Below are 20,653 nucleotides of genomic sequence, written 5' to 3' on the forward strand. Positions count from 1 at the left end.
AGTTAATTATTGTCCAGCCATGTTTGTCTAATTGTCTATGATTATCCCTTGTATATTAGTCCTGTCTGTTCAGTTAGATTTCGTCTGGTCTACTCATTACCCCCGGTGTTTCCTGTCTGTAAGCCTTGTCTTGTCTTGCCTTGTTTTGCCCTGCCTTGATGTCATCAGTAAAGACTATTATTTGAGTTTACGTCCTCGTCTGCGCGCTCCTGTTCCCTCCTCGTGTGTGCACCGTGACTATTATATTATATTATATTATATTATAGCTCATTTTTAAATATTTAAGAAGTCAAAGTCTGCATTTGATTGTATTCGAAAATACAATAACTTTGTGAAAGATTATTCAAATTTAAAACAAATGTTTTTTTTTATTTTAATATATTTTAAAAATGTAATTTATTCCTGTGAAGGGGAAAAAACTATTTAAAATGCTTATTTGGCAATCAAGCAACATTTCCTCTTCTTATTAATGCTGAAAGCAGTATAGTATTATTTGATGATTAGAATTCATTCATTTATTTGAAGTATATATTTTTATAATAATTTTAAAGTTTTTAATGTCACTTTTGATCAAATAAATCCACCCAAACTTTCATATTATATTATATTATATTATATTATGTTACAGAAATTAAAGAAAAAAGCAAAACCAAGTACCTTCTTGCTGCACCTTCTAGCTCTGACATCACTAATCATTGTACTTGTAATTGACTGACCTCCATCTCTTGTCCTCCTACTGTGGGTGACCAGGCCATCTTATAGAGCACCACATCTCTGGCAGGATGTGACCAGCTGACCCGGAAACTCTCTGAGGTCACCTCTGATGTCATCAGGCTGAACGGGGCTGGCACAAGCTCTGAAAGAGATCAAATCAAACATGGTCAAGCAATCTAAGAGCCTTTGCTATTAGTTTTTTTACAAAAATTGACAATTATGCTCAAAATTGTTTACATACAAACTAAAACAATGGTTAACTGCAAATTATAATAATAATTTCAGTATTTTGTCTTGTGTTCCAGTAAAATATGTGAAGTGACATAGTGCCAAGTATGGTGACCCATACTCGGAATTCGTGCTCTGCATTTAACCCATCCAACGTGCACACACACAGCAGTGAACACACACACACCGTGAACACACACCCGGAGCAGTGGGCAGCCATTTATGCTGCGGCGCCCGGGGAGCAGTTGGGGGTTCGGTGCCTTGCTCAAGGGCACCTCAATCGTGGTATTGAGGATGGAGAGAGCGCTGGACATTCACTTCCCCCACCTACAATCCCTGCCGGCCAGAGACTCGAACCCGCAACCTTTGGATTACGAGTCCGACTCTCTAACCATTAGGCCACGACTTCCCCTATATGTAAACAAATATGTAAACATCTTTGCAACAAGATAGATACAAAACTTGAAAATTTGGGTTCTCCTTTTGTGTTCCACAGATGAAAGTCATAAGTCTTTGACATGACATGAAGTCGATTAAATATTCAACTTTATTTCCAGACTCAAGGTCCATTAGCAAAAGACAGACAATACAAACCAAAACAGTACACATTAAAAAAGACAGTTATGCCAATACTTCCTCATAGAGGACTGATATCGCTCTTTAGTAAGCCTAGGATTTATCAACAACATTATAATATTATTATGTGAATTGTCCAGCCGACAAACAAATTTATACATCAAATTTCTCATTAAAGCAGGGAATGAATGTGCTCTTGCCTTACAGAATAAATCACTTGCACTGCACCATCTTGGTTTTTTCAGCAGGATCCTCATACAGTCATTGTACGCAACCTGAAGCTTAGGCTCTCTTTCTTAAACTACAACAAAGGAGCAGTATAAAAAGAAGTACAATATGCTCTAAAAAGGTTTATCTTTACCTGATCTGAACACATATAAAATTTAACAACATTAATCAACATACTTGAGCATATAACTTACGACGTTGCCTATACATATCATCATCATCACTCATTTCATTATTAATGATATGACCTAAATATTTTGCAGTAGTACATACATTCAACACTTGCCCTGATAAATAACAATCTGGGAAATTCAAATCTCTATGTTCTTTGGTTCTACATATCATGGCAACACTCTTTTTTGTATTGTATTGCACATCATATCTAATCCCATAATCAGAACATATATTAAGCAACTGCTGAAAACCAGCACTACTTGGGGAAAAAACAACTAGATCATCAGCATACATATAGTGATTGACCAAGCATACATCCAGTCCTACAATCGCTTAGTTCTTCTGACAATTAATTCATATAGACATTAAAAAGAGCTGGTGAAAGTAAATGATGACATAGTTTTCATTTTTGGGTGAACTAATCTTTTAATTTTCATTTGGTGAATGAATTTCTGAACATTCTCATTTCCACAGAGCGACCGGCATTTACCATAACAATCACTTTCAAATTCAAATGTATTCCCTAGAAATTTCTCCATGTAACCTGATTACTACAACGACAATGTCAGGACACCCACAGAAGAATGAAACTCAGGAAACCAAGGCCCAGATCTATTATAGATTCCAGCAGCCAATCAATGATTACAGAAGGTAATAGCCTGCCTAGAAAGTGATGCTTTGTCCAGGACAGAGAAAGCATCCAACCCTGCTTTCCAGCTGAAGTAAATTGCAGACTCTGTGTGCGGCGAATATTGTAAATTCCGTTGGAGGAGGAAAATACAACAAAATATGCACATACATGTACATGTTAAATCAGTACTGCTGCAAGTAGATGAGATTTGTTTTTGCCGTGCTCATGATAATGAATACCAATGGGCCCTGTCTCTTTTGGGCTTGGAAAAATAATTTGGATAAATCCACACCAACTGTCCAGCATATGCTGGCATCTTTAACACAGCCAAAAAACTGAATTACTGAATTCACCCATTTAAACATTTTTAAGCAGTTCATTGGCAGGGATCAAACAGTCTTACTTGTATTGAATCCGCCACTGAGCGCCTCTGATTGGCCGGCATCGTAGAGAGCAAAAACGGCAACGGTGTACTCTGTTAAGGGTGACAGGTTCTTCAGGTACACATTGGTGACTGGACCCAAATCCACCTGGAAAGAAAAAAAATAATAATGACACAACAAATATAGGCCCTTGTAGTTATTTATTTGACTATTATTCAGTAATTTGAATAATGTTATATTAGGGATGTAACGATATGATCAATATCGTGATATCACAATAGCAAAACTGTCTCTATATTATCGTGTTCATATGACGATATGAAATGATAGATCTTCCGGGCAAATATGTAGTTTTTAAAATATATTTAAACTTCTTATTCTAAAGTAAAAGGTCTTAAAGTTGTGTTTTGGGCCATTATACTTGGACACAGTATCTGTCAAAGGAACTAAAACCGACCACAATATAGCTTAATCCCTTTATCAAGTCTATTTGTGCTGCGCATTTCAAAGCGAAGTGCGCACTTCGCTCAGGCTATCAGCTTGTGATCCGGTGTTTCCATGCCTCAGACCAGCTCCATTCACAGTGAATGAAGTCAACTTGTTTATTGCACGTGCTGTGAGTTTAGCGCATGTTTGGGAATGCAACAGCCACCAATAAAGCTTTATTTTCACGGCAGATGATTATCTATTTCACTAGATTTGTAGTATTGGTAGTAAGCACTAAACTTGAGTTGTCCCTCAAAATAAAAGCTCTACTGCCGTTTCCGTCAAAATACAATAAAAGATGCAGGTTAAAAATGCAGTCCAAATTCAAAATATCTCTTTCAAGTGTAGAAATTAGAAAATAAGCATTGTATTTTCCCTACTTTACTGTAAAGCAAAAATAATATACCTATGAAATATTAATTTTCATTTATTTTACAGTGCAATTATATTACAGTATATGGCTGTCATTGTTGTTATTATATTCAAATTAGTTTGGCTTCCTAAAACATCAGTGTGAATGTAATTTTGACTGAGACAGTATATCACAAATAAAAAGAGGGTTGAGTCCCCTTTAAATTGCAGAGACAAGTCAATCACTGACTTAAGTTTTCTTAGTTAAGAACAAGGGTTGGAGCTCTTAATTTTAAATTCTCAAAGTGCAATAAATAGAAGAATTTAACTTAAAAAATGTACAAAAGAAATCAAATTCTTCATTTGTCTTTTTTTTAAAAGCTGCAGTCCGTAAATTTGACCTCTTTGTAGCCATCTCTGTTTGAAAACATTGAATTGCAGCTCTGTGCGTAATTATCTTCATTGCGTGGGTTGTGAGTTGGCACGGCTCCAGTGCGGATTAATCTCATGTTTTGAGGAGTATGTGTAGCTGTCAGTCACTGCACCGGTGTGAATCCTGTATTTAGTAATCACAGATTCTAGCCTACGTCATGGAATATATGACCCAAATAAGAATTTTCACTATATATTGCCATCTGAACAAGTAACAAGTCTGCCATGCTTGTCCTGCCCAACTGAGGAAAAAAGAATTACAATAAATCGTGCTACCAATGGTGATTAAATCTAACGATCATTATTATTAATGTTACAACATCAGCATTGCGTGATAATGAGTATAGCGTATATTAGCGTGTGGATTTAAATTTCTGTACAGTCTAATCTAATTGTCATATCATTCAAATTTCATATTAATAAATTACCCAAAAAGCAAACTATGCTCCCTTCGAACTGGTTTTCTTTAAAATACAAATCCTGTGTAATCCCAGGCTATCTGTAATCAGAAGCATATTTAACACTGGAATATAATTTAATTTCATTCACGTGTGTTTCATAAACACATAATCCTTTCTGGATCACAATCCACCATCAAAATTATACATTTAATTATTCTAGCTTCTGTGAGAAAAGGCTATAAATGATGCGCCACCTGCAGGATCCTCACGTGCGATATAGCTACTAACCGGGAAAACTTCTTTATGTTTACAGACGTGACGTAATGACGCAGTGCCATGCTCGAATTTCCCATGAAAACCTACCCGTACAATTCAAATAAGAAAACATTATTATAAGATAACTGTTGTGAATTGGGCTAAAGTGAGGCGTTAGTTTTTAACACTGGCTGGTTATGTACTTGCTCAAATATTGATTCCAGATCATTTTTAACCCAAAAAGCTTTAAATATCACAATGAATATCGTATTGTGGACGTCATATCGTGAGATTTTGATATCGTTACATCCCTATTTTATATACTATACATCTGATTAACTGAGTGTGAGAGTGAATGTGAGCATGTTTGTTTAACAGAGAAACAAGTGCTTGTCATGTATTGTAGGTTGTGTTGTAGTGATCACCTTACTGGTCTGCACACCATCTGTCTTCATATACACTACACGGTAGCCCTTAACCTTACTGGGCACTGCGTCCCAGTTGAGTCGGACAGAGCTGTGGTCAACTTCAGTGACCCGCAGGTTACGTGGAGGTCTCAGGGACACTACAGGAAGACAGGGACTAATGATCAATCACTGACACATACTGAATTTTAAGTGACATTGTTACAACATTAAAGTCACAATGATTTTAATGCACTTTTTAACTGCTCATTAATTCTCCTATAAACACGTTCTGTCCTTGTCTTGCAACTCAAGAGAATGAGAGCGTGTAAGACAATGTAATATCTTTGAGTTAAACTTGTTAAGCTGGTCATTTGATTCATTTTAATCAATCAGTTTAAACTGCCAGTTTTAATTAATTGTTTTTTCATATATAAAACTATATACAGTAGGATTTACAATTTGGTAACACTTTATTTTATGGTCTCTTAACTAGTTGCTAATTAGCATGCATATTAATAGAATATTAGCCATTTATTAGTAATAATTAAGCCTTATTCTACATGAACTTATTCTACATCCTTCATCCTACTCAATACCTAAATTTAACAACTACCTTACTAAATATTTATAAGCAGCAAATTAGTTTATTGAGGGAAAAGTCGTAGTTAATAGTTAATAAGTGTTCCCTATTCTAAAGTGTTACCAATTTTTTTTTAAATTATACTTTTATTCAAGGATGCATTAAACTCATCACAAAAAAATACATAAATGCTAATAAATGTTGTTCTTTTGATAAATTATTTCTCAAGACTGGAGTTATGACTGCTGAAAATTCAGCTTTTCCATCACAAAAATCATATATTATATTATATTTAGGGCTGTCAATCGATTAAAATATTTAATCACGATTAATCGCATGATTGTCATGAGTTAACTCGTGATTAATCGCAACTTAATCGCATTTTAATTTTTTCTAAATGTACCTTAAATTAATACTTTTCAAGTTTTTAATATGCATGGGCTTAGACAAATATGGATGCTTTATGCAATATATGTTTATTATTATTGAAACCATAGTCAACATAGAGCATGAAGAGCAGACATGTTTCAAAGGTCATGGATGTTTTTCATAGAACTTGTTCATGTCTATTAGACACATGAAAAAATAAATATCAGGTTCCCATTCTTTGCACTGAGCAGTTTACTTACACAAGCCTGTTTACATTTTTGCAGTACAGCAGCTCACTTCTTCTGAACATGCAAAATGTACATTTATTATTTATTATTACATTTGTTTGCAATCTCTGTGCCCACATACTGTATTTTGATGCAGCCAAATTCTCAATAAAACTGTTTTCATTGATATATTTTACTGTTCTGTTGGACCCATTAAGACTACATAACCAGCTCTTCCTTCCAAGATGTTAATCTGCACAAAAATTCCTGGTGTATAATCGAGCCGTCGTCTGATAAAATCTAATAGGCTACACATAAGATAAAGACAGTAGCTGTGCTGTGATTTCGGCTATACTTGCATGTAAAAATTTGAGAAGCAACATAATATCTGCGCTGCTCCTCTCCGCTGCTCGCTGAACGGAGCAATTGCAGAGAAAGAGGTGTGTGCGCTCTGCGCTGTGGGAAAGAGAGACCTCACGCTTGTGTGGCAGCACCGGTGAGTCTCAGAAACTAAATTAGGTTTGGGCAAATCCTAAAGATTTGTCTTTAGTCACTAAGTTGGCAACACTGTGCACCTCCATTTGTCCAACTACGGGTCAAACAGAAAATGCGTGCTGCATTAATAAAATGAATGCCGTTAAAATTAATTTGCGTTAACGAGTTAATTTTGACAGCCCTAATTATATGATATTATTATTTAATATAATTATATTTTTACTTTTTAAATTATATTTATCTTTTAAAATACTTTAAAGTTGTTTTAAATTGTAATAATATTTCACAATTTTACTGTTGATACTCTACCTTGACCCGTTAATGTGTTTTTTATGTATTTTGAGCTTTTAATTACTCTTTAACTGCAGTGTAAATTAAAATGTATTGTGAATATCTGAAAATATGCCTTGATTATTAAACTTAAATGTGCATCTTAACAGAAGTTGACTCTTTGAATTTGGCTACTATGGCCGTTTTGATGAAATCATGTTTGATCTAATTAAAAAAAACACAATTTTAAGCCTTTTCAAAACAAATACACACATACTGATTATAATTAAAAGACTGAAAATACTGAAATATTTCATTTATCTATAACACCCAGCCTTATTACTTGGAGCACCTTTAAACACATTTTAATGTTTATTAATGACTTATTCTGAGTTTATCTGTGCTGCAGAATTCAAAATAGAACAATTAAACACTGGACTTTATATAAAAAGAGTTGGAAAGAAAACTGACTGCATGTTTAAATTTAAAACAGACTGGTTTGGACACTCACTGGTGGTCTCCTGAACAGTTGCGGGATCACTGGCCTCCTCTCCGAACATGGCATAGACCGTAACGGTGTATTCTGTGTCAGGAATCATTCCAGTCAGTTCCACATCAGTCACCGACTCATCCACCTTTAGCTGTATCCCAAAAACAATGGCAACACCTTTAGAGCAGCATAAAGGCTGCTGAAACACAGATCAAAGTGCAACCAAGGGAACTCAAACGTGATGAATGTTATTCTTCTTCTACGGCTCCCATGAAAAGAGTGTAACAGCAAAGATACTATTTTGGGGGAAGCGTCATCATGCTGGCACGGGCTTAACAAATACTCAAACACAGACAGGCACACTCACAAAGACAATTTGCAGCCTCACCTCTCTTTCATCTGTAGTCTCACTGCTCAGTGGAACGTAAAGGATCATATACCCAGAAGCCCCTTCTGCATCCCTCCAGCGGGCTCTCATGCTGTTGTCTGTCACATCGTACACCTCGAGATCACTCACTGTTGGTAGAGCCACTGAGATACACACATACATACAAATCAGACATCCATATTTTACAAAGACAGACAGTCTGTGTTTTTTTTGTGTTTGCATGTGTGTGAGTGCGTACATTGCAGTCATTTTATAAATACATATTTTTGTCTTATTTTACATTAAAAATACAGAAAAAAGTCAGCGCCAAATGGCCTTGTGGGTAGCGTGCCGACATGTAGCGCCGTTGATATAATTTATATTATTTATTTATATATATATAAAAAATGCATTTTAAATGACACTTAAAGTTACATTTTAATATGTTTTTTAAGAATAATTTATAATTTTATTTCAGAATAATAGTGAAAAAAAAACTAATTAAATTTACTTGAATTTATTACATTTTATTTAGTCTATTGTAAATCCAAATTTTATTTCAGAAAACAACTTATAATATCTAACACAATTTAGCTTCTCATTTAAATCTTGCTTCACTGGAAAAAAAACACTGATTAAACTATTTGTTTGTGTTTCTTGAGTATTTTCCAGTTTTGGATGTGCGTGTAAAAGATTTGCAAAGATCAGAAGTGTGTTCTGAGTTGGATTCTGGAAAGAGTGTGACTTAGATGGAGTGTGAAGAAAAGCAGAATTTTTTTTTAATTCTGGAATAAGCACAAATGAACAGTCTTTACAACAATCTTCTACCACAAACCAAAGACTTCAAACATCTTAATCTAACATTAACATTTCAGAAGTCTGTTCTGTGTTCTTGAGTTGACTGACATGCATCTGCTCAAAAGTAGCCGTTAGGAAATAAACATACTGTATATTAGAAGGTGATGATAGAATTAGTGTAAAGGGCATTTAAGAAAAATAAATAGGCATGTGGTTTGTGGGTAATGACTGTTCTACAGTGAAATCGTGTTGAAGGACACGAGCCTGTAACACGTGATTTGAAATGTTCTATGTTCAAGGTTGGTCGTGGCAAGTTTAGAATATGACTCACGCGTGATCTCGCTGCCTCTCAGAGCGTCACTCGCTGCGCTGTGGTACACAGCGAACACAGCAATCTCGTACTCAGTCAGAGAGTTCAAATTCTGCAGGACGACTGAATTCTCCGTGCCGCCCACCACAATCTGTACAGCAAGACAACAGCGGTTTGTGATGCCTAGCACAGCAGTTTGCAGAATATTTATGAAAAATAAGACAGACAAACTCAGCTGTATTAAATAATGTGGCAAAGTGCAGCACATAATATTTATAGTATCGTGCTGACAACCATCACAAAAATGGAAATAGAACAAAAGATAAAAGAGGCACTGAAAAGTATTTTGACATTTAAGCCACAGTTAAAAATGTAATCCTGTCTAGATAACAAAATATCAAACCAATTGGAGTTTATTTTTTAAGCCAGAAAGCACAAAAAATGACTTCTAAAACATCTGGAGAACATCAGTTGAGATATACAGTAGGACCTCTGACAAGAAGTCATCTATCTTCTAAAATACATTATTTTCTTGAACCTCATGTTGAGTTCTACAGAAGAAAGAAATTCATACAGGTTTGGAATGACATGAAGGTAAGTATAGTGATATTAGAAATTTCTTTTTTGGGTAAACTATCCCTTTAAGTGGCTTTTAGGTGGAAGGTTTTGGATAATTTGTGGCATTGCTAATAGTTGAGTAGCATATTAGAAAGTTGCGAAAGAGCATTGGTCACCTCTTCCAGAATATCTGCTCCGGATGGATGGTAAACCACCCGATATTTTTCCACACTGCCAGGCGCATGAGTCCAGGACACACGAAAACTGTGTGCAGTCACCTCAGAATGGACCAAGTCCCGGGGTGGAGATGCCATCTCTTCAGTGGAAGAATCTCCTGTCAGTAATGAGGGAATCATGAGGCTTTAGATCAGATATATCAGATACTGTATCTAAGGTTAAATAGCAATTAAAACACTTACGTTTAATATCTTTGTCTTGTTGCTCCACTCCATCACACACCTTCCTGGTCAGACCATCCACTATAGTGCTCATGATACTGAAGTCTGCCACATTATAAACGTGTGTTTCCTCTGGTTCAGAGGCGATGGCCTTCAGCTCGTTCTCATCAGCATTCTTCACACCTACGCACAGCCACATATATTCACACGGGTTTCTGGAATAGCTATAATAAATAGCTTGTGTTGATAATGTGATAATGTTGGCAGTCTACAATCTTTTGGCACATTTTGTAAATACTTAATAGTGATAAAATTCATAAATGATTTCTGAAAAGCTCCACAACATGTATACATCAGCCCTGAGGATGTTTATTTAACACTGGATGGACATTTTATTCTACATACTGCATTCATTAAATTGGATGAACACAAAAAATTATGCATTTTCTAATAAGGAATTTTCTAATACCAATGGCAAAAAGCTCGACTCCAGCACTTCTCAGGGTCTGGGCAGGTGGGATAATGTCATCCTGGGATTTGCCGTCGGTTATCAGAATTCCAATTTTGGGAACATCGCTACGAGCCCCAGACTCAGGTTTGAAGCTGTTCTCCAGGATGTAGGTAAGAGCAAGACCTAGCCAGACCAAAATAGTAAATGAAAGAGTTTCGTAAAATAAAGTAAAAAATAAATAAATTAAAATTACTAGACATAAAGTCACAACTGTGAGATATAAAGTTGACATTTTGAGGTATGAAGTTGCAGTCGTGAGATATTATATTGCCATTACAAAAAGTGAAGTCACAATTATAGTCCAACAAATAAAATCACAAAAACAAGAAAGAAAATCACAATTGTGAGCTATAAAAGTATAACAAAAAATATGAAAGTGAAATTATGAGTAATAGTCACCACTGTGAGCTATAACGTCACAATTACAAGAAATAAAGCCGCAATTGTAAGAAATGACATAGCAAAGAAAGTAAGTCATAATAATTATGAGAAATAAAGATGCAATTCTGAAATATGAAGTTAGAATTCAGAAATATAAAGTTGCAATTACAAAAAGGTGAGGTTAATAGTAGCATAGGAAATAAAGTCACAAATCAAAAAAGGTTGAAATTGCTACAGGCACAATAATGAGAAATAAAAATCACAATTAGTGAAGTGAAGTGACATTCAGCCAAGTATGGTGACCCATACTCGGAATTCGTGCTCTGCATTTAACCCATCCAAAGTGCACACACACAGCAGTGAACACACACACACCGTGAACACACACCCGGAGCAGTGGGCAGCCATTTTATGCTGCAGCGCCCGGGGAGCAGTTGGGGGTTCGGTGCCTTGCTCAAGGGCACCTCAGTCGTGGTATTGAGGGTGGAGAGAGCGCTGGACATTCACTCCCCCCACCTACAATTCCTGCCGGCCGGAGACTCGAACCCGCAACCTTCGGATTACAAGTCTGACTCTCTAACCATTAGGCCACGACTTCCCACCCGTTACAAGAAAGTAAGTCACAATTGTGAGATATAAAGTCACAATTACAAGAAACTAAGTGACAGCTGTAAGATACAAAATTACAATTGCAAGAAACTAAGTCACAATTGTGAGACATAAAACTGTAATTACAAGAAACTAAGTCACGACTGTGAGATATTAGTTTCTGTAATTACAAGAAACTAAGTCACGACTGTGAGATATAAAACTGTAATTACAAGAAACTAAGTCACGACTGTGAGATTTAAACTGTAATTACAAGAAACTAAGTCACGACTGTGAGATCTAAAACTGTAATTACAAGAAACTAAGTCACGACTGTGAGATATAAAACTGTAATTACAAGAAACTAAGTCACGACTGTGAGATTTAAACTGTAATTACAAGAAACTAAGTCACGACTGTGAGATATAAAACTGTAATTACAAGAAACTAAGTCACGACTGTGAGATATAAAACTGTAATTACAAGAAACTAAGTCACGACTGTGAGATTTAAACTGTAATTACAAGAAACTAAGTCACGACTGTGAGATATAAAACTGTAATTACAAGAAACTAAGTCACGACTGTGAGATATAAAACTGTAATTACAAGAAACTAAGTCACGACTGTGAGATTTAAACTGTAATTACAAGAAACTAAGTCACGACTGTGAGATTTAAACTGTAATTACAAGAAACTAAGTCACGACTGTGAGATATAAAACTGTAATTACAAGAAACTAAGTCACGACTGTGAGATATAAAACTGTAATTACAAGAAACTAAGTCACGACTGTGAGATATAAATTGCAATTATGGGAAAATTACAGTAAGTCACAATTGTGAGATATAAAGTCACAATTATGAAAAATAAAGTCACATTGTAAAAAATAAAATTGCAATTGAAAGTCACTATTGTAAGATATAAAATAAAGAAATAAAGTCGCAAATGTAAGAAATAAGAAATTGCTATTACGAGAAAGTTGCAATTGTGACATGAATTTGCTCGACCACAGTACAATACTAAATGTTGGACTGGGTGGTTAGCAAATAAAATGCAGGTTTCTGTGCTGAAAAATTGTACACAAAAGTGAAATATTAATTTAGTTATTTATTGTCATGCTTACATTAACAATTATTTGTGCTTTGGTGCACTGATCAGACTGGTTATTAACACTTTTTGAAGGCACATTATAACCGTGTCACTAGAACAATGGAAAAGGTCTGGAAAAGCACAGCACATTACCTGTAAGAGTATTGCCTCCCTTGTACGGCAGGTTTTTGACAGCATCTATTACTGCATCTCTTGTACTGAAGCCATTCAAGTGCCACTCAATCCGTGGATCGCCGCTGTACTGGGCCAGTCCTAAAACACAAAAAACACATTCAGGGAACACAATAACACTTTACAGTTCAGATCTAAATTGAAAAGCAAATTAATATATTATCCATTACTATACACTAATGGAACCCACCAATCCGGGTTTTGTCTATTCCCACATCGAAGGCATTGACCAGGTTTTCAAGGAACATGCGAACCAGGCGGAAATTGATTCGCCCAATACTCCAAGATCCATCGACCAGGATGACAATATCCGCAATGGCAGAAGTTGTGCAGACAAACTGATCCACTGGATTATGAGAGATGAACAGAGAGAAAGAGACAGAAAAAGAAAGAATGAACCTTGTTGCACATATACAGTCCCACATGTCTATATAGATCCAAAAACATTGTCCTCTGAAGAAACAAACAAACCCAGCACCATATCACAAATTACACAGCAGTCTGTGAATGCAGGCATGGTTTTATTGAGCCACTTTGTCATTGCACAAATTATCATCAGAGGGCAGGGAAGAACATGCTTGATTTATGAGCACAGCAGTAGCAATCAACCAAAGCAAAATTATTTTACTCATACAATTTTAACAGAGCAGCTTTGGGATCCACACTGGTTAAAGACAACTGATGGCATCTTGAACTCGAACAAATCATGTGTGTGTTGATGTCTCTGTGAGTGTGACGGTAACTCCTGGCAGTCCCACTGTGCAATAACTACATATCCACACACAGAGGGGGTAAAGTGATGAAGTGTCAGTACGGGCAGTAAATCTGAGGAGCGCAGGACCACAGAGCTCAGCGGTGTATCATGGGAGTCTGTTTTGTTCCTCCCTCAATCATTTATTTTCACCGAAGAACTGGCCGTCAAAGGCTTATAGCGTGATGCAAGTCATGTCTATAAGAGCATTAGTGTTTGGCACCAGCTACAGAGGCTGAAATACAGAACAGGGATATTATCCAAACTCAACTAGTCTTGGACATGAATACAGAGAAATCCACTGACACAAAGATGGCAGCGAGGAGTAGAGAATTGAGGCTCTTAATCCGTTGCTAATGACATATTTCCATAAGCTTAAAAGAGAGTGATTTACATTTTAAAGGGATAGTTCATCCAAAAAAAAAAAAATTTTTATTATTATTTACTCACACTCATGTCATTCCAAACCTGATTGTCATTCTTCCATGGAACATAAAAGGTGAATTTTTTTTTTAGTGTAATGGTAGTGAATAAGGACTTATAAATATGCAAAAATAATGCAAAAATATGCAAAAGGGTCAGAAAGTAGTCCACAGAACTTATATTCCATGTGAGTCATATGTTATATATGTAATATGTGTGAGGAACAGACCAAAATGTATTATTCCAAAATAAGCTTTTATTCCAGGGAGTTGCTAAGTATTGGGACTGGAGTCAGACAGTTGAACTTCAGAAACAAATCTCTGAAAAAGGGCACAGTTTTATGAACTGGATCCACTGATTCATCAAAAAGTTTCACAAATCCAAAATTGCTACTGCTATGAGTTCTCATGAGCAATGTCAAGACCAATGGGATGAATGTGAAATTTTCAGTGAATATTTATTAATTAATTAATTTGCTTGTTTTTGGTGAATATTAACAATGAATAATGATCTTAATGTTGATGTCTCATTCTGTGAAGATTTTCAGTGAATAAAGATTTAAATTTTGATCTATTATGTAAAGATATTTAGTGAACAATCTTTCTTTCTTTCTTTCTTTCTTTATGTCCCCATTGTTTACATTTTGATCTATTAAAGATTTTTCTTTAATAAAGATTGAAATTTTGATCTTTCATGTGAAGATTTTCAATGAATAATTATTACAAATGTTGGTCTACTTTGGCCTTAAACGTTTTCAGTAGAGAGTGTTTACATTTTTATCTGTTATGTGATAGTGAATAATGTTTACATTTTTATCTATTGAAGATTTTCAATTAATAATGTTTACATTTTGATCTGTTAAATATTTTCAGTGAATAATGTTTACATTTTTAGCTCTTATGTGAAGATTTTCATGGAATAATCCTTCTATTTCTTACAGCTATGACTTCAAAAGAATATGAAATAGCACGTCATATGTACCACTTTTATAATACTTCAACTTTCATTATACTCATCACCTTATGTTTCATGAATAAAAAAACATACTACTTTGAAACAAAATTAGGTTAAGTAAATTAAGACTTTTCATTTTTAGGTGAACTATCTCAGTATAGACAGTTGGCAGGCAAAACTATTGGGCATGTCAGTCGAATCAGTTTAGTTTTACCACCAGGAAACGATTTGTCTCTGAGAAAACACTCAATAAACCCGCCATTCAATCGCTGCGAGATTTGTTTAATTAACTCCTGTGCTTCTTAATTCCTCTCTACCTATTTATGTCTGTGAATAGTGGCGTCGTTCGATCCACGCCATTACACAAAGAGAGGCTTATCAAGACACAGGTACCGTCTGCTGTTGTCAGTGAGCCATTGAGAGCACCGGTATCACTAATCAACGTGAGCGCCTCTATCTGAGAGCACGAGGCTGATTGTATCCTGAGATTCAGGGGTGAGGATTCATCAGACCCATCAGCGATCTGGCAACATCGATTCATTAAGCCCTAAGAGCCCCGGGACTTATCTACTAAGCAACAGACTCCTCGTTGCCAACTTGGAAAACCAAAAAAGGTCATGCGATCGCTATAGGATGCTGTAGAAGTGCTTGCTGCAATGCAGCTGCCATAGATTGCAGCTGTTGGGCTGCACAAGCTCTCTTTTGGTTGCGGGACGTCCTCTGGGAGCTCTCAACCAAACATATGCTGGAGGAAGAGAAGAACAGACAAGCGAATGAGATTAACACGACAGACAATATAATCAACTCTTTGCATCCTTCATGAATGCAAAATCAAAGCAGTGGCGATATGATATATACACTGTGCATGCAGAGCTCCATTAATTATGCCTATTCTGGTTTCAATGTCGTCGCCTGCGTGTACCACGGCGTCTCCAGACATGTGAAATATTCACTAGAGGTGAGAGTCTGAGGGCTGGTCCCGTGGCAGGTCACGTTTATTGTTCTCATTAAATGGATATTAAGATTAACTACTGAATGGACACTCTTGCTGCTCCTGTCGGATCCCTCATGTCAGAAATTTGTCAGCTATCTTCAGTCCCTTGCCATTGGGGTGTCTAGACTACTAATGTGGGGGGAAGGAGAATTCTTGCTCTTTAGAGGTATTGAATAATGATAGAGTTTTTAGCATGCATGTCTTTTTGGCTATACCTTTCAACTCTCTTTGAGGTGAAGTCATTAAGGAATACAGGGATGTTGAAGGGACAAAGATATAGTAAGCCTGGGGTTATAACAGTCTGCTTGATATCTGGAGTGGTTCTTAATATGCTGACAATATCACCTAAACAATTATGCATGTGCTACCTACGGGTAGCTATTATGAAATACAGCACACCCAAACAGGATGGGAAATTTAAGAAGTTCTTAATCTCAAAAAGGCCATTAGATTTTATTTTCCCCTAAAACTCTAAAAGGCAAACTTTTAAGTTCATAAAATAAAATAAAATAAAATAAAATAAAATAAAATAAAATAAAATAAAATAAAATAAAATAAAATAAAATTCAAATGTTTGGGGTTAGTAAGATTTTTTTTTTTTTTTTTTTTTTTTTTTCTATTCTCACTGCAATTATTTGCGATTAATCTCAGGGTAAAAAGCCCATTAGATTTTATTTTCCCCTAAAACTCTAAATGGCAACCTTTTATTTTTTATAATACAACATAAAATAATATAACATAATATAATATAATATAATATAAAAAATAATAATACACATATACACATAAGCCATATAATTGAGAATAGTTTCCATGTATCTGAGAACAATTGTGAGACTGTATCTGAGCTACAGTACCAAATCAACGGGAAAGAGAGGAGAGAGAAAAACAAAGAGAGAGAAACAATAAGGCCTTTAATACCTGAAGTGGCCAGTGCGATAAAACATAAAACCAGAAGAAGAGCTCATCTGGGTCTCTCAGGGGCATGTTTAAATACCATTCAGCGCCCATTAAGGTTAACAGCTCTAACCAACAGATTTCTCTCTCTATTCCCACTTTTTATTTTTTTTTCTATCCTAAAGAATGCAGAAAGGGTTTATTGAAAAAGTGCGAGGAGAGCGGCTGATCTATCTAGCCTCTGTAGAGCATTTTATTACGGCGGCATTCTTCCTCTCTCAGGCTTCAGCTCTCTCTCAACTGCAGGCCATGCCAAGTATGCTATGGGTTGTGACATCAGCAGAGGATTCTGGGAGCAACATAGCCAAGTGCCAAACAATGCACAGGCTAAAGAATAGGCGCCTTTGTTCTAGAAGAGCACACAAAGTTAATCAGTCCACTCCATCTAAATAAACCGAAAGGACAGATAGCATGCCACAGTCTGGGCTCTTCTGGGCCTTTTGGGGAACTCCAGACCAGTTCCACCATCTTCCTAGAATTGGCAGCAGAACCTGAAACAGGCCTTTAAGACAATTAAGCATTTCATCTAGTCTCTTAATGGGACATGAAGTGGCAAGAAATATAAAAAGGTGAATCAGAGTTTAAACACAGAGGGCTGTGAGAGACGAGAGTGCAGTGGAGCGGAACAAGATTTAGATTGAGCAGACAGAAGGTGGGCAAGTCCTGACGTCACTACATTGATGAGGCTGAGCTCACGAATATTAATTGTCTGTATTACACACTGATTTGAGATACACAATATCTCAATAAGGCAGTCTGAAACTTAGGAATGCATCATTTGTCTGTACCATAGTGGTTATCAGCAAGTACTACAGTTTATAATACACTGGTGTTCAAAAGTTTGATAATTAAATTAAATTAAATTTAATTGTATTTAATATTTTAAATATAATTTATACTTTTATTAGCAAGGATGGAAATATCCTTTTTTTACTGATCAAAGTGGCAGTAAATAATTTTATAATGTTATACAATATTTATATTTCAAATAAATGCTATTCATACTATACATCTAAGAATCCTGAAAAAAAAAAATGCTTTTCACTGTTTCCATAAAATATTAAGCAGTACAACTGTTTTTAACATTCACATTTCACAATAATAAGAAATGTTGGTAACTCTTTATTTTAGGGTCTCTTAACTAGTTGCTTATTAGCATGCATATTACTAGAATATTAGCCATTTATTAGTACTAATTAAACACATATTAATGCTTTATTACATGACCTTATCTACTCAATTCTACTCTATTCTACTCAATACCTAAACTTAACAACTACCTTACTAACTATTAATAAGCAGCAAATTAGGACTTTATTGAGGGAAAAGTCGTAGTTAATAGTGAATTATTGTTCCCTATTCTAAAGTGTTACCGAAAAGTTTCTCTAGCATCAGATCAGTAGGATTTTTGAATGAATGGTTTATGATGATTAAATGACTAATTTCTGAAAGATAATGTGACACTGATGACGATGAAAATTCAGCATTGCCATCACAGGAATAAATTAAACTTAATTTATATATATATATATATATATATATATATATATATAAAACTGTTATTTCAAATTGTAAAAATATTTCACAATTTTATCACTGTGTTTTTACTATATTTTTGTCCAAAAAAAATCTAATAAATGCAGAATTAGTGAGCATAGGAGACTTCTTTTAATAACATAAAAGAAAATTATCAACCTCAAACTTTTGTATTCCACTACTTTATATATAGAGAATTTTAATATTAGTAATTTATAAGTTATCAGCCATAACATCAGTTTATCAGTATCAGTCAGAATTGTAGAATGTTTTTATATCACCTTTTATTCTGTTTATTTTTATAGTTTTTCTCAATAGCTTAAACACATTTCTTGAAATTATGCCTCTTTTTTTTGCAAAACTCTAAACACAAATCCATAACTTCTAACTCAATTCCCCAAACGTCCTATATTCAGGTCAAAATGAAGCTCTCCACTCAAAACAACTCAATCTTGCTGAAAAACCAAACTTTGCTCTCAGACATGACACACAAACCCTCAAAAACACACACACAACAACACAGTTTTACACCCTGATGAGATAAATGCAAAACAATACTACAAAAACTGGTAATAAGTGTTGCTTGTACAAAAAAACAACACCACATGATGAACACAACAAATGTATGCATTTGCAAGTGTTTTATTCCTTAATTTAATGTACTGTAGAGTACAGTACAAAACAACAAACAACAACAAAAATAATTATTCTGCCCCAGCATCCCGTTTTTGGTCTGGGACAGGTCAAAGAACCACTTCAACATCACAGGCTATATTGGCCCTGGCCAGGCAGCGGGGGTAAAATCCTCTTGCATGCCTGATCCAACCCTGGCACACATCAACTAAAATATATGAGACTGCTTGTCTTCTTGCCCTTGCCCTTCCTCTTTCTCTTTCATGTCATCGTCTTCCTCCTTCTTGTCCTCCTCTTCCTCTTTCTCCTTCCCCTCTTCCTCCTCTTCCTCTCCCTACTCCTCCTCCACCTCCTACTCTTATACAAATTACTGTATGTGGGATATTGATTGAAAAAGACTGGATAGGATTCACAGTTACACTTTTATTAGTGGTCTGACCAAAAAAAAAAAAAAACACATAACGGCATTGTGAAATAGAAAAGAAAAATAAATATGGGCACAAAGGCGAAAATAAAATGAGAAAGTCCACTGTCAGGATTTGTAATTCTTGTGTTGTCCTCTGTCTATATTTGCTTTCCAATTGAAGGTTCATGAGATGCATCTTTGAGCTATTTCAGAGAACTGCTTTATCATTGATCTGTATTCTCTTCATTACTTGAAAAATTCATGGCAAATTTACAAAAAGTCTAATAGAAATGTGTAGAAAATATGTTTGACAGTTTATGACAACTACAGTAGATCAAAATATTTGCATTTAATGACTTATACGATGAGCTAATGACTTGATGTTTTGGAGGGTATGATAATAAACTGCCCTCCAAAAGTTCGGAAACACCCCTGGCAAAGTGTGGTTTTGGACGATATCAGTATAAATCCTTATCATTTTTTGGTGTAAATACATTAAAGTAACTTGACATTATCATTAAAACATAATAATGGCAATATATGTCAAAGTCAGACATGCCCCTTTGCCAGCTGTGATGCCTGGTTACTGGTTTAAACTTGGCCCAGGTTTTTAAAAGAGTTTTGGGTCAGCACACTTTAATACTGTAGCTTCAACAATTGATTGCCAATTCAAAGTCAATGTTTGAATAAACTGACAGCTCAGATGCCCAGATTATGCACAGCTGTAATAGCTTGCTAATGGTGGATATTTTGATTAATCGAAAATTTTAGTTTTTTCTATGTATAAACTGTTTATGTAATAAAATATGTTTTGTAGTTTGTGTTGTCCCTTATCAGTGCAAAATTATCACAAATTAAAAAGTATTCATGCCAATATTGTCCAAAACCCCACTTTTCTAGGGCGTTTCCAAACTTTTGGAGGGCAGGGTACATTTTGAGCAACATGACAATAGCAACTGATAATGTAGGAAACCGCAGACAAATGTACATAATCAGTTGCATGAATGTACCAAAGCAATTGCAACTTGATCAAAAGAATGAGAAACTTTTTATGATGCGCACAAGTGACTATGATGTGGAGGTTGAACAAGTAGTTTTGAGAATTTCA

At 35.4% G+C, this 20,653-nt stretch overlaps 1 protein-coding gene across 1 annotated transcript in view; it reads right to left on the reverse strand.

The window, feature by feature from the left end:
• Positions 1-20,653, reverse strand: part of LOC306878347 (collagen alpha-1(XIV) chain-like) — a 137,235-nt gene that overhangs the window by 87,565 nt on the left and 29,017 nt on the right. Inside the window, exons 6-16 of the mRNA XM_079430630.1 lie at positions 13,082-13,237; positions 12,853-12,972; positions 10,598-10,762; positions 10,150-10,311; positions 9,907-10,064; positions 9,194-9,323; positions 8,086-8,228; positions 7,719-7,848; positions 5,285-5,424; positions 2,955-3,081; positions 717-856 (exon numbers count right to left, since the gene is read on the reverse strand). Coding sequence (XP_079286756.1) covers positions 717-856; positions 2,955-3,081; positions 5,285-5,424; positions 7,719-7,848; positions 8,086-8,228; positions 9,194-9,323; positions 9,907-10,064; positions 10,150-10,311; positions 10,598-10,762; positions 12,853-12,972; positions 13,082-13,237 — 1,571 coding nt within the window. The remainder of the gene's footprint in view (positions 1-716; positions 857-2,954; positions 3,082-5,284; positions 5,425-7,718; positions 7,849-8,085; positions 8,229-9,193; positions 9,324-9,906; positions 10,065-10,149; positions 10,312-10,597; positions 10,763-12,852; positions 12,973-13,081; positions 13,238-20,653) is intronic.

The sequence above is a fragment of the Barbus barbus genome (assembly GCF_936440315.1).
Source record: "Barbus barbus genome assembly, chromosome: 12".
In the NCBI taxonomy this organism is placed as follows: domain Eukaryota; kingdom Metazoa; phylum Chordata; class Actinopteri; order Cypriniformes; family Cyprinidae; genus Barbus; species Barbus barbus.